Source organism: Cebus imitator, unplaced genomic scaffold (assembly GCF_001604975.1).
Source record: "Cebus imitator isolate Cc_AM_T3 unplaced genomic scaffold, Cebus_imitator-1.0 Scaffold365, whole genome shotgun sequence".
NCBI classification, from domain to species: domain Eukaryota; kingdom Metazoa; phylum Chordata; class Mammalia; order Primates; family Cebidae; genus Cebus; species Cebus imitator.
The window spans coordinates 99,802-114,479 of record NW_016107680.1 but is presented as its reverse complement, the minus strand read 5'-3'; the positions used below and the strand labels follow the sequence as shown (position 1 = coordinate 114,479).

The window sequence follows — 14,678 nt, the reverse complement described above, 5'->3', positions numbered from 1 at the left end:
CTGAACATAACTTTAAATAGTTACCACCATGCCCTTGCCCAGGGGTCAGCAGACATTTTCTGCAAAGATCCAGACAGTAAATATTTTAGGGTTTTTAGCCATACAACCTCCATTGAGACTACTCAACTCTGCCACTATCGCATAAAGAGCCAAAGATCATCCATGAGCAAATGGGCACGGCTGTGTTCCAATAAAACTTTATTTAACAAAAACAGGTGGTGGGCCACACTAGGCCTGCAGGTTAGCAAACTCCTGCGCTAGACTTGGGTTTGTATGGTGTCCTTGCAAACTTCTGAGGCTGAAACCAAGGAGTCATCAGTGTCACACAGAAGAAAAAGCTCCTCAATCTGAAAACCAGGGCCTTGGGATTTAACTTCCCTTCCCATAAAAGCTAGCAAAACAGTTCTTCTTCTAAGTACAAATGACCTATGGATTACTCCACATAATATTCCAACTTAGTGATATTGTTATCAGCTGCTTGGCAGTGAGGTACATTTTACTATTATACACTGGCTCTATGTTCTTTCTGTTCTTTATTTTATAGCCCAGTAATGGGAGGTATGTAACCAATTTCGGAAAAGCCATGTGATTTCTCATGAAGCCTTATAAAAATATAAGGATTTAAAAAGCTGCTGGGTTGCCTGATGTCAGAAGTGGCTATGCACTCATAGGGCAGAAAGCAAGGCCTTCCTTAAAGACCATCGTGTTTGCCAGTACCATCTGCCCCCCCACCCCACTCCCTTTAGGTGGCTCTCACCTGGGGTTCTGCTTCTCTCACTACTGAAAGAATAGGGATTGTCTGGCACTTAACAAAAAGAGATAGGCAGTCAGATAGTGAAGAATAGTCAGAGATAATACAATGCTAGAAAACTTAAAATAATTTGTATGTTGCAAGGGCGAGTTCATGTTAGAGATTTTGAAACATATACGTAACGCCAAAATATATTAATTAGAATATCGAAAAAGGAGGAATTATCGCAAGAAGAGGGAGAAAACGTTTCTTTGGGGCAAATGGAAAAGCAGGGAGAGCAATATGGTAGGCTAGATCTCTACTTAGCTTAGAATTAGTCCTCTCGTTCTCTTCCAATGTGTGGGGTGCACTTCCCCACACCTTGACTTTGAGTTTAGCAGGTTTGCTTTGGGCAATGCAATGTTAGTGGGGCGGGCATGACCAAAGCTTGAAGAGCCTTTTATGCAATGGGCTTGCGCTGTGGTGCCTCTGCCACCATGAGGTTAAGCGATCTCCATTCGCCCCCTTTTCTAAATAGTATGGGTACAGATGGAGCAGGACCACCCTGCTGGGCTCTGCCTGGATCAGCTGACTCCTGGGGAACCCACAGAGGCATGAGTGAAATCAACATGAAATCAATGTACCTTGCTGTAGGCCTTTGATGTTCTGTAGTTGTTTGTTACCCGGCATTTTTGTGGCAAAAGCTAACTGATACAATTAACAGGTTCTATTTACTAAAATCTCTTGTAAGTTGGATGAAAAAGATAGTAAACGTTCCCTTTTAATATAATCTCTATTTCCATCTAGGAACAGTCTGAGTCCACATCAAGCCAGCAAACTGGTAGCCTGATAATGTATTTCATTTGAATTGCATGTTGCTGGCACACAAATGTTGTAATGTACACACACACACGCACACGCGTGCACACACACACACACACACACACACACACACAATTGTCAATATTTAAGGAAATGCAGAGAGTTCCCATAAAACCAAATTTCCAGATTCTCTTGAAACATGAGATTGGCAACTCTGGCAGGACCTCCATTTGGGAGCGGGGTGATGATTACACTGGCTCTCTTGAGAGAGGGTCCGGCATTCTGCAGCTTGTCACCCTTCCTCACACCTTCCAGCACTGAAAGCATCAAATGCCACTCACACAACAGCTGGGCTCTTGCCTCCTTTTTATACTATTTAAGAGAAAAGTAAATCTTAACTAATTTTTCAAATATTATTTTACACACCTATGTAAGATATGTTAATTTTTGACATGACCTTTTCTGTAGTTTCACTCCTTAGGACTAAAATTTTCAGTTGTTGAACCCTCACGTTCATGTATTTAAAGATTAGGTTGCAAAGACTGATGAGAGTCTTGGTCACTTTTGCCAGATTCTTCATGGATTCTAAATTAATTTCTCCCTCTCAGTGCCAATTTAAAAAGCATGACAGCTGAAGCAGTTATTTTTGATGTCATACAGCAGCCTGAACTTTTAAGTACAGAGGTAAGGAAAGGTTCTGGTCAGTTTTGGGGAATAATTTTTTCCTATTATCTTTAAACATGGGAAGAACAGTCCATGGGAGGCCCTAGGGTGACCAGAGCATTCTGCCACCTGGCAAGTGCTACATTCCCGCCTTGTTACCTGGGAAACACGTGGTCAGGTGCTCCATCAGTGCTTCTTGGGTGACAGGTTTTCTTGCTGAGTTCATTGCTGAGATGGCCAAGCAGAGGATCTCCCCAAGTGGAATGAACTGAGACTGGCTGATGGGAGACATACTGATTGGTGATACATCACCTGCAGAAAGACAATTTTCAAGTGAGCGGTTCATTAAAAGACCCGGTCATCTGTCAGATACACACCTTCACACGTCCACAACCCTCCCACCTTCACACGTCCACCCAGCCCTGGTCTGATGAACACAGTTAGCTCTGAACACAGAAGCTGCTTACCATTTCCACTCAGGTGGAAAGACTTCCATATGCAGTGGAAGCTCCTACCGCCTCAACAAATAAAACTAACATCTGAGATCTCACTGAAATAGTCCTAGAACTGAAAGTCTTGCAACAACAGCTTTTTATTTCTGGTTTTATTAACTTGGAGCTGATTTATTTAATAACTGCCATTCGTATCTCGACAAATTGCATTTGTGTAACTTGATTCATTCATTCCAACACTGAACGCCTTTGGCGTCTGCTGGGGGAATGGGAGCTGCAGGCAGAGTGAGTGCGTGCCTCTCCCCAGATATCTCTGCCCTCAGTTTCTATTTAAGTGGAGAAGGCAGAAAAGTAGATCAAAGTCCCAGTGTTTTGTGGCAGGCACACAAGAGAACAGAACAACACCTGGGAGCTGAGAGGAGATGGAGGATACCGCCACCTGGAGGTGAGGGTGGGACCCAGAAGCAGGAAGTTCCAAGGTTTCACCAAGGAGGTATAATCTGAACCCAGTGCTCAAGAGCAGGTGTGTCCCTGGGGGGGCTGGGACCTATAGACAGATGTTTTCTGGGGCATAGTAGAGAAGGGAGATAGGGAGGTAGGGACGACCATGAACAGAGCTGGGTGTGCAAGCTCTGCATTCTATTAGGGATGGTGAGCCATGAAAGGTCAAAGGCAGGTGCGAATTTCAGAAAGATGGCTGTGGTGGCGGTGGGGATGATGGCCTGGGAGGAGCAGGAGAAGGCAAATTACAATTCTCTCTGAGACTGTGGCCTCCTGCACGCTAAAATGGCCAGTGGAGGCAGGAGAGACTGAAGACCCAGCATCACAGGTGAGACGGACAGTGACTACTGAGGTGTCAGCCTACAACGCAAACATCTGTCTTCATTTCTCGTCTTTACACCGCGGTGCAGTGATTCTGAAGTCACGCTGCAAGGATCCCTGGAATATTTCTGGGACAGAGGTGCCCCAGTAGAAGCAGAGTCTGGGAGAGCAGGAAAGTCAGCTCCTGACACCTGAGTGCCACCTGTTTTATACTTGGGGTCCTCCAAGATTTCACTTGAAAAGATGTCCTACAGAAAGAGGAGCAAACTATCACCGCAGTAGAACACAGAAGGGCTCACAGAAAGGTCTGTTACGTTTCGAATCTGATTTCCCCAATGTATTACATAATCTCTCCTTTTTCTGTTTCTGAAGCATGCTTGCAATAAGCTCCCATGGCTGATGGAAACCAAGACTCTGGCATTAAGTAACACCCTACCCAAGAAGGTGTTGGCTGCTCTGGGGTGGACCAGCCTCCTCACGACCAAGCACCTACAGCCGTGCCAGCCACAGTTCCTAGTTTGCAGAGGAATGCAGAGTCCCCATGGGAAAAACTTGCTGCTTTGTTGGACTAGATGGGAAATGGCTTGGCAGCTGAAATCAGGCAGTGGGGCCTGGGAAGAAGGTCAGCATATGTGGGGTAGCTGGAAAGAAGGTCAGCATATGTGGGGTAGCTGGGAAGAAGGTCAGCATATGTGTGGTAGTCCAGCAGGTGCTCCGACAAAGCGGCAGGACTCCAGCACCCAAGGCCCAGGCCTCACCCCTTCCCATACCCAGCTCAGTTCAATGTGCCCCTTTCCCTGAACCACATGGGGCTCCACTCAGCGCTACTGTGACTCCACTCTTTGCAAGACGGATATGAGAAGGGTAAGACATTATCCCAGTGGCCAGAGGAAGACAGGAGTACCTACATCCAGAAAAGAAAGAAGGGAAACATCAGCAGAAGCCAGGAACTGACCTAACTTAGAAGCCACAAATTTCCGGGGCCTATGGATCATAGGCATCATAAAGAGATGCCCTTGGAAAAATTCTTATAAAAGCTGTTTGTTTGTTTGAGACAGGGTCTGGCTCTACGGCTCAGGCGGGAGTGCAGTGGCACAATCATAGCTCACTGCAACCTTAAACTCAAGAGATCCTCCCGCCTCAGCCTTCCAAGTAGCTAGGACCACAGTCTGGCCACCTCCTAAAGCACTTGGATGACAGGCCACCACGCCCAGCCCAAACAAAGTCTTATTCTAAAACCTGATGTGGGTCGGGCCAGGTGGCTCACATCTACAATCCCAGCACTTTTGGTGGCCAAGGCGGGCAGACTGTTTGAGCCCAGGAGTTTGAGACTAGCCTGGGCAACATGACAAGACACCATCTCTACAAAAAATACAAAACTTAGCCGGGCACGGTGGCATGCGCCTGTGGTCCCAGCTACTTGGGAGGCTGATGTGGGAAGATCACTTGAGCCCGGGAGGTCGAGGCTATAGTGAGCTGAGATTGTGCCACTGCACTTCAGCCTGGGGCAGGAGCCACAGAGCGAGACCCTGTCTGTCAATCAGTAAATACATAAGAAGCATGTAAAGATTGGCTGAGTGCTGGCGGCGAGCTGCAGCAGAGGTGGGAGTTGGGAACTCCACCCATCTGACTCTGCCTCCCTCACAGCAGACCCTACAGCTCAGCCGTAGATAGTCTGAGACACTGCCCTGTGATTCCTTCTCTCACTCCACCTCCACTGTATAGGACAGGGCCACTGAGGCCAGCTTTCTCACAGAGTTGTAAGGTCAGCCATGTGGACCTGAAAGTCGCCTGAGATGATTTTAAAAGTCAGATGAAAAGGAAGATGAAATCAGCTGGGAAAGAGAGAGAGGGTCAATGCAGATTCCAGTACCTCTGGGCTTGCATATCACTCGGGAGGCTAACGCATTCAAACATGTGCCTGTTATAACTAAGAACATCTCAGAAGATGAAAGATACAAAAATACTAAATGTGATCCCCAAAATGCAGGTGGCACTGTTTCTGGACTTTCTAGAGGTGATGAGGAAACTCGATCACTGCTTCAGTTTAGGTCATGCTTGTCCTTGTGGATGTAGGTGAAACAATTTGTTTAGTTTCACTGCCATGTTCTCAGTTAATTTCTTTTCATTCATTGTGGCCGACTCCAAGAGGCAGCGTGCTTTAAGTGTCTGAATGGCATTTGCTTTGGAAAAGCTTGGTTTTACCATAATAATGAATATGGGCAATAAGTTTTAACTCACAATATAGAACAAAATGGAATTTGGATGTTCTAAATATCTCCACCTCATCTCATTTTTGTACTGCACTAAGATAAATTACTTTCAACTCCTTTCCCACCCCCAAGCCCATCAGCAATCCTGTCTACACCCAGATATTTCCTGGTTTGTTCCCTCAATTCCACCCCTAGAACTCTCCTAAACTGCCATCATCTCTCACCTGGTCCATCAGAATAACTTGATGATGTTCAGCCTTCCCTCCTGTCTCCACCACTCCCCTCTCCACAGAGCAGCCAAGGTGCTCTTAGGAAAACAGAAAACACACCACTTCCCTGCATAAAATCCTCCAGCGACTGCCTGCTGCCCCTAGAAGAAAGCCTGAGCTCCTCGGTAGGTCTACAGGAGCCCACGTGGTCTGAGCCTGTTCACCCAACGCTAGGACCACTCCCTACCCCCAACCTTACTTTCCACTCACAGCCTCCTCTGCTCTCTGAACATGTCAGGCATTTCCTCAACTCAGGGTCTTTGTATTTTTTGTTCCCTTGGCCTGGGATGTTCCTTGGGTCGACTTTTCAAGACTGGCTTTTCATCCTTTAGGTCTCAGTTCAAATGGCACCTCATCAGAAAGCCCTCACCTGACCATCTGGTCTGCTGCCATTCCAACAGAGCCGAGTTTACTTGGCTGTCTTCTCTCCCTGCCCTGGACTTGGTTCACTGGTTTACTGTCTGTCTCACACACTCGAATGTAAGCTCCACGACAGAAGGCAAGGTGAATGCCACATTCCCAGCACCTAGGATGACACGGTGCTGATCCAACAAATGTTTGTAGAATGAATGAATATCCATTTTTAACATCATAATCCAAGGAACTTCTTAATAATCTTGAAGGACTGTAATTCTATTAATATTTTGCTAAATAATTGCAAACAAACAGACCAAATAAGTTTAGCTGTGCAATTTCTAAACCTCCTCAAATCAACTGCATGAGTGACATTCCTCCAAAAACAGCTGTTACTATCGAAAAATAACTTTATGATACAAATATTATATAGCAATAAAAAATTAATGAACATGAGTAAGTTTCCTGAAAGAATAATTATATATTAAGTGAAGTTTAGAACATGCATTTAAGATCTGTATTAAAGGAATCACAGGTATCTCTCAACACAACATAAACATTATTCAGGTTTACCATAATCTTCTGTGGATCCTATATAAACCTGCTTAATAAGCCAACTACTCATCGTTCAGATATGGTACTAGAAAATTCTTCTGGCTGGGCATAGTGGCTCACGCCTGTAATCCCAGCACTTTGGGAGGCCGAGGCAGGTGGATCACCTGAGGTCGGGAGTTCGAGACCAGCCTGACCAACATGGAGAAATCCCGTCTCTACTAAAAAATACAAAATTAGCCAGGCGTGGTGGCGCATGCCTGTAATCCTAGCTACTCGAGAGGCTGAGGCAGGAGAATCGCTTGAACCTGCGAGGTGGAGGTTGCAGTGAGCTGAGATCACGCCACTGCACTCCAGCCTGGCAACAAGAGTGAAACTTTGTCTCAAAAAAAAAAAAAAAAGAAGAAAGAAAATAAAATTCTTCCAACTACTGGACCACATTTATTTCTTCGAAGGAGAAAAAAGAGAATGTAAGTACTGCTAAAATATTATTGGTCACAATAATCTACATAATCTACAGAAACTACCATATTTTGCATGAATTATAACTTACTTGTCTGTAATTTATAGGATGGATGTTTCTATCATCGGAATTAGTTCAGAACACGTTCATAACGACAATGCATCTTAAAGCTCATTGGCACTTTGTCAGCTAAAAATTTCCTTCTAAACTACTATAATTCTATCCTATTGTTCTAAACAAGAAGGAATAGATAGATAGGTTTTAGTTCAGCTTTATTTTCTTACAAATATCCACTTAAGTACAGTCCTCAGAGGACTTTTGTCAAATCTAGGCTCATTCAGATAAAACCAAACTCAGTGCTTGGGACAGAGGAAGCATTCCGTAGATTTTTAAGTGAACTTAAAATGTGAAAAGACATGAAAATATTGCAACTGTAAGTAAACTTCTGTTTTCAGAGCATTTAACATTTAAAATGCATGAGTGAAAATGTGGACACTGCTTTCCTGTGAGGTCATTGTCAGCTGACTGGCATGAAGAGAAAGAGGAGCCAGGCGGATGATGAGGGGTGTGGAAGATGGACCCCTTCAGGAGAGGCAGAACGGCCCAGGCAGCATGCGGGGCAGCCGGAGCCCCGGGAGCTGAGCCTGGGGAGCTGAGCAGGTCCAGTCTCTCCTGGGGCAGGCTGGTGGTGAGATGCAAAGAACAGGAGGGGCCAGATCCTGGTTGACAAGAAGGCTTAGATCTTATTCTTGATGCTGACGGGGCACTGCCCATGTTTTCATACAGACAAATCACACAATACGCTTGTGTGAGAAAGTCACTCTTGTGCAACTGTGGAGAAAGAGCTGGTGACTATGAAAACTGCTCGCACAAGAGACAGCAGGCAGAAGTGGTGCAGACGCCAGCCCGCTCTCCTATTGCCTACAGCTAGTCACTCATACCTCAGGAAACGGCTTTACCAAGGGCATCCATTTTCACTATTTAAATCTGTCAATCTATGTTTCCCTTTCCCTTCTTGGTCAGTTACTTTAGTTGGCGTTATTTAAAAAAAAAAAAACAACTCTCTCTCACAGAATTCATCCTTTCAAGAAACATTTGACTGCCTATTATATGTCAAATACCTTTAAGCACTCAAGTTCCAAAACTGTTCTTATCTCGGTTCTACTTGTGCAGGAAAAAAAAATATGACTATAAGAAAGCCCTGTCCTTTGTAAATGCCATTTTCACTTTTTGCAGTCATTAATTCAGGTCCTTGGAACTCCTCAGCCTGTCCACATGCAGGAGGACCGCACAGCTCCAGGGATGTGACTTTCACGACCGCGTACACCTGCTCCTTCCTGGATGACACCCGTAGCTTTCCAAAAGATTCCTACTACAGAAGCCAACATAAAACGATATCATTTCGTCTTATAGCACCCAGCCTCATACACCTGTGTAAGAAAAGCAAAGCCAGAATTTTCCCAGGCGAACTTCATCACAATACGCAGCCTTGAAGGTGCCAGCCTCCATCCTCTATTTTAACTTTCTTTAAATCATTTTTTTCAACATCGACATTCCATGTGAATGATGCTGTTTTCCTTTTAAGATACAAGGTTTCATTGCAAATGTTAATGTAATCTGTTATCTGGGTTGAACAGCTATCTTTGACATTAATGAAGTTCTTGTACCAAAACAACCCACTTACAAATGCGGTTCTGAAACTGTACTAGTTTATAATTGGGAAATTCCCAATATAAAAAAGCATTCAAGAGATATTTTGATAAGTACCCAGTCTCTGAAAACAAGATACAATTATCCGCTCTGTGCCTGTTTCCTCATCTGTAAAATGAGGGTTTGGAAGAAATGATTTCAAAGATTCCTTCAGGCTCCTAAATCCTATGATCCTTTATCATTGCAGCAGAATTTTGGCAAAAAAGCATCATATAGTATGGGTGTCTAGCTCTGTTTCCATCATGCCGAGAAAACTATTTTAACATTCTCTGATCTGAAAAAGTTAGCCTTTAATTTTCAAAGAAATGGCTCCAAATACTGGCTACTAATTTTTTTTTTCTTACAATAAAGGCTTCATCATTTTCTCTTTCTAAATTCAAAATCTTGCTCAGCTTTGTTCCCAGGGACGAATGTGTGCCCCCTTTATTCTCTGTACTGCCAAAATCAACACTCAAGTTAAAATTATGGATGCCAGTAAAATTACCACAAGGAGTAGATACTGTGACAACTCTATTCCTCTCAACAAACTCTTCAGAGAGCCAAAATTACAACAAAATTGTACTGATTCATTTGCCAAGTTGTATCTTAAATGCCCTTGAGCTTGGGGAAATCACCCACATTCTGAGGTTACAGTTAAGTGAACAACTTCTCAGATGCGGAGCTTCAGACAAATATTGTGTTTTACAATTTAATTCAATGTATTAACCCCAATTTTATGTATTAATGCTGTTTGGTTCTTTTTTTTGTTTTTTTGAGACGGAGTCTCGCTCTGTCACCCAGGCTGGAGTGCAATGGCGGATCTCAGCTCACTGCAACCTTTGCTTCCTGGGTTCAAGCAATTCTCTGCCTCATCCTGCTGAGTAGGTGGGATTACAGGTGACTGCCACCATGTCAGGCTAATTTTTGTATTTTTAGTAGAGATGGGGTTTCAGCATCTTGGCCAGGCTGGTCTTGAACTCCTGACCTCATGATCTACCCACTTTGGCCTCCCAAAGTCCTGGGATTACAGGCGTGTGCCACTGCATCTGGCCTGTTTGGCTCTTTTAACGGAAGGTCTACTACAATATTTTTTTAAAAGCTGTTCTAAAAGAACCCACATACTTCTTTCCTGTGCGCTCTCTTGAAGACCACAACACCCATACAGTGGGGGCCAGAGCATAAGGCTCCTATTATCTCACATGCTCCTGCGTTTTAAGCAGCTTTCCTTTGAAATCAGATTACTATTCTTGACTTTCAAATGTTTGTATTTGAAATTCTGAAGAAAACTGGCATTGAAAAGTCACTTGTACTAGTTTACTGTAGGTTTCTTTGAAATGCCGCTGATTTCAGAAGTTGAAGGCTGAGCCCGATGGCCATAATCAACTGAAGGAAACAGCATAAAAAAGGAATTCAAGAATATTTAGAGATTTATAACAACTTTTCTAACGTTTTCTAATGCTTTACTTCAACACCTAATGGCTCTCTTAAAGCAGGTCCAATTCCTAACTTATTATTTGCGTAAATTGTTTCAATCAAAAGATAAGGTAAACAGAAGACACCCACGTATCCTACTGAAATACTGGTGTCCATTAGCTATCACTTACTAAGAAATTTCTTAGGACAGTAAACAAGAGTAGCCATGGTGGCTAAGGACACCAGAAAAAAAGAAAATGAGTTAACCCCCCACGTCGCCTGAGCCCTTGTGCCGATCAGTCTGTCTAATGCCACTAGGTGAAGTGACAAATTAATTGGCTCATTGGTCTACAGAAGAAACTCACGATCTTCCCACTCCGCAACCTGTCATTAGTCATATTAGCTATTGCTCTTGCTACTGAGATTTGTCTGCAGGTAAGAGGCTGTCACAGAATAAGCAGAGACAGGCAGGGCAGAAAGAGTAGAGCACCAAGTAGAGGGGGGCCATCTGTGGGCAGGGGTGGGCAAGAGCACCCTGGCCAAGAGCCACCTTCTGTATTGCCACAGGTGATCCCTGACATCTCTGATAGGAACATCTAACACTTCTTTTGGACCGTTTAGCTATTTGCAATAGATGTGTAGCAGAAAAGGGAGGATGAAAATATGAGCCATGGGACCAATCAGAGGCTTCCATAATTAACGCCTTTGCTAAGACTCCACACTATAACCCATCAACTACTTCCAGGGTGGTATGTGTTAGGCATGTAGAATAAAACCTAGCCGAATGCTGTTTACATGGCAGATCCTCAAATGCCTGTGGAATACAAAGGTCCTATAGACACAGACAGGAAAAGGCAAGGCCCTGCTACCTTATAAGACTTCCAACACCAGCTGCCACTTGCTCTCCAGTCCCTCAACCAGAATGAAGTTAAAGCCATTTACCAACAGGGGTAAAATCATGGTGAAATCCCGGTCCTAGATCACAACAATTAACAGGACCTCCCAGACGCCCTGCAATTCTGTAAAGCACAACAGGAGTGCCTAAGTCAATGGCGTCTTCCTTTCCCTTAAGCGCGTCACCTAGGACAGAACATAAATTCGTATTTTAAGCCACCCTGTTCTTCTCTTCCATCTTCATTCTGCAGCAGAACCTGGCCTCACAACAGACACATCAGATGCTCCAATTTCCACCCACGATATCCCCCAACCACAGTTTAATAAATCAGTCTAACAACTTCAGGGTCACATACTCACTTTCCCTCTTTTTAAGTTAGAATCACCAGAGCTGTTTCTCAGCTTCTGTATTCTCTGCTTCATCAGTTTAGGGATTACAACTATACTGGGAATGACTTCTGTAAAATACAACTGTAACGGGACAAGAAGGCCTAATTAAATAAACTACAGATATGGACAGGTTGACCATTCCCAAATTACAACAAAATTATACTGATTGACTGCTAACGGCTCCCCCAAAACGGAACACCTTCCTCCCCCTTCCGACTGCCATAGAGATCATTATGAAAGCGCTATATAAGAATTCAGAGGCAGGAAAGAAAGGATGGAGGATCAGACCAGGTACACAGAGAAAACTTCCAAGTTGCTGTACCGTTAAGTAATTTTTGCTCTTCAATTCAGCGTGACAAGATGATGGTAAAGGCCCTGGGCTTTGTAGTGAAAACTTTTAGGCTCACCACCTAGTTCTGCTCCTCATTGGTTGTGTGATTTGGGGCAAATTATTTGATTTTTTGAGTTTCAATTTCTTCTTTTGTAAAGTATCATTACATAATGATGTTCACCGCATAGACTCACTGAGAGGATTAAATCAGATAATGGATGTTGAGTGCTTACCCTGTCCCTGAGACCTAATACATATTTAATAAACAGTACTTAGTACTAAAAATATCTTCCCCAAGCCCATCTAGATTTATCCAATTTACTTGTTGACACTGTTTGAATTTCTACCAATAGAAAATGTGTTTCGTCCTAAAAATAAGCCTTTTTAAAAAACTAAAATATCCTTAGGAAGGCTAAGAGTGCTGAGGTCTTTCTTATGCTAGTATGAATTAGTTTAATCAGATTACTTTAATCAGAGATACAGAATACATAGCATTAGGGACACATCACCAGGCTGGGAGAGCAAACATGTGTTCCACTAGGGACTTTGGAGAGAGAAAGGCACCAGGAGATGGGAAATAGTATGGACAGAGAATTGCAAAGATATCAAAGGACTTTGACTCACTTCAAAATTTAGGTTGGGCCAATCCTTTACCTAAGAAAGGGAAAGGAAACTTAGCACTTAAATAAGTAGTCTTAGTGCTACAAACCAGTAACACTAGGAGTTAAATAATTTCTGATATGACCTGAATTATTAGTAGCCATTCTGGCTCTCTCTTCTAAGGAAAATGTCCTGTAGGAATAAAAAAAGTGATTTTCACATCAACTTCCCGAATTCAGCCTACTCCTTATAACTTAAGGATGGCTTGTCCAATACGATTCAAGTAAACCATAACCAATGTCCATATTTACGGGTCTCACATGCTCATTCGTCCGAACGATAACAGTCCTGTACAAGCAGGGTAAGGCAGCTTTCTTGGCTGTGACACTGTCTCAAGGTAAGAACCATCACAACTTCTGGAGTGGCGAGCATGACTCCTGAGGTCCATCTTAACCTAAATCCACCCCGTGAAGATTCTCTTTTTTTTTTTTTTTTTTTAATTTTGAGACAGATTCTCACTCTGTTGTCCAGGCTGGAGTGCGATGTGGCGATCTTGGCTCACTGCAACCTCCGCCTCCCAGGTTCAAGCAACCCTCCTCTCTCAGCCTCCCGAGTAGCTGGGACTACAGGCGCGTGCCACCACACCCAGCTAATTTTTTGTATTTTTAGCAGAGATCGAGTTTCATTGTGTTAGACAGGATGGTCTCGAACTCCTGACCTTGTGTTCTGTCTGCCTCGGCCTCCCAAAGTGCTGAGATTACAGGTGTGAGCCACCGTGCCTGGCTGAAGATTCTTAAAATTAGCAGAGTCAGATCATTCTAGCTCTCTATGACAAAAAAAAAAAAAAATCTGCTTTTTAAACTGCCCCTCTTCCTACTCAACTATTTATCAAAAGGTTTCCATGTTAGGGAACTGCTAGGAGATGTAGATAGCAGAAAAAAGCATTAATCTTGATCTCTGCCTTCGATGAGCTTACAATTTAGATGGGAATATAGAATATACATGTGTGAAAATATAAACCATTATGAAATATACACACTGCTATTCAAAACACCCTTTGAAGAGCTATAGCAAGAAAACACATGAATGACTAGAAAATTAATTCAATAATGGCAGCTTCAAGGATTTCGAAATGACCTTCTGTTGGGGTGATTAGGGAGAACTTTCCAGGTGAGAGAGATTTTGAATAGGTCTTTAAGGATGGGTAGAATTGATGGGTGTGAGGACCTATAAAACTATATTTGCAACATGCTATGCTTGTGTTTTTTCTGACCAAACATCCTTTAAACCTGACTCAACATCCTCAACTTTGCAAACTGCTATGCAGAAAGAAGAGACTTCTGCCAATGAAGAAAGGAAGCATGTTTTCTTTTCTTCTGTGAAAGGGTGAGCTTTGGGATGGATGTGACTGTGAAGAGGGAGCAAATGTTCAAGGGGTCTTGAACATCTGCTTTAAAAATGTTCTAATAATTCTTACCAATTACATATGGGATTTCACCTCTCAGAAATACCTTTAACAGTACTAAACCCATCCATGAGATGAGGCGGTAAAACCATGCTTTCAGATGTGCCAAGTTTCACTTTGGAAATGAAGCATGTAATGTACTTTAGAGGACCAAAATTTACCATTTTGCTGGCATGTTTTGTAAAAAGCTTTTGTGTAAAAAGCCCATGGATGTTGTAAGAAAACAGCTCTGTCATCATCTGAATCCTAAAGCAGACTATGATGAAATATGCTTACTTCCTTAGTAGTTAATAGTGGTCTCAATATGATGTTAGTTTTGGAAACAGTCCCTGGGCACATAAACCAGGCTTTCTTGGATTTTAGTGCATTGCATGTAGGTTAACAGGCCAAACAGTACACAAAATTTCAGGCACTGTGTATTAATTGGTAAGAAAAAATTCCTCCCTCCGAGTAGCAAGAGAGACAGATAAACAGCTGAAGGAAATCTGGGGCGGTCTAATTATTTCCTACTGGCAAATCCTCCTGCTGTGGACTTCTCGGTCACCTGAGAGCTCTA

At 43.2% G+C, this 14,678-nt stretch overlaps 1 protein-coding gene across 4 annotated transcripts in view; it reads right to left on the bottom strand.

Moving 5' to 3' along the window:
* Positions 1 to 14,678, bottom strand: part of STOX2 (storkhead box 2) — a 117,081-nt gene that overhangs the window by 19,631 nt on the left and 82,772 nt on the right. For all 4 annotated transcript variants that reach the window (XM_017506889.1, XM_017506891.2, XM_037730836.1 and 1 more), the window contains exon 2: positions 2,375 to 2,527. In XM_017506889.1, coding sequence (XP_017362378.1) covers positions 2,375 to 2,527 — 153 coding nt within the window. The remainder of the gene's footprint in view (positions 1 to 2,374; positions 2,528 to 14,678) is intronic.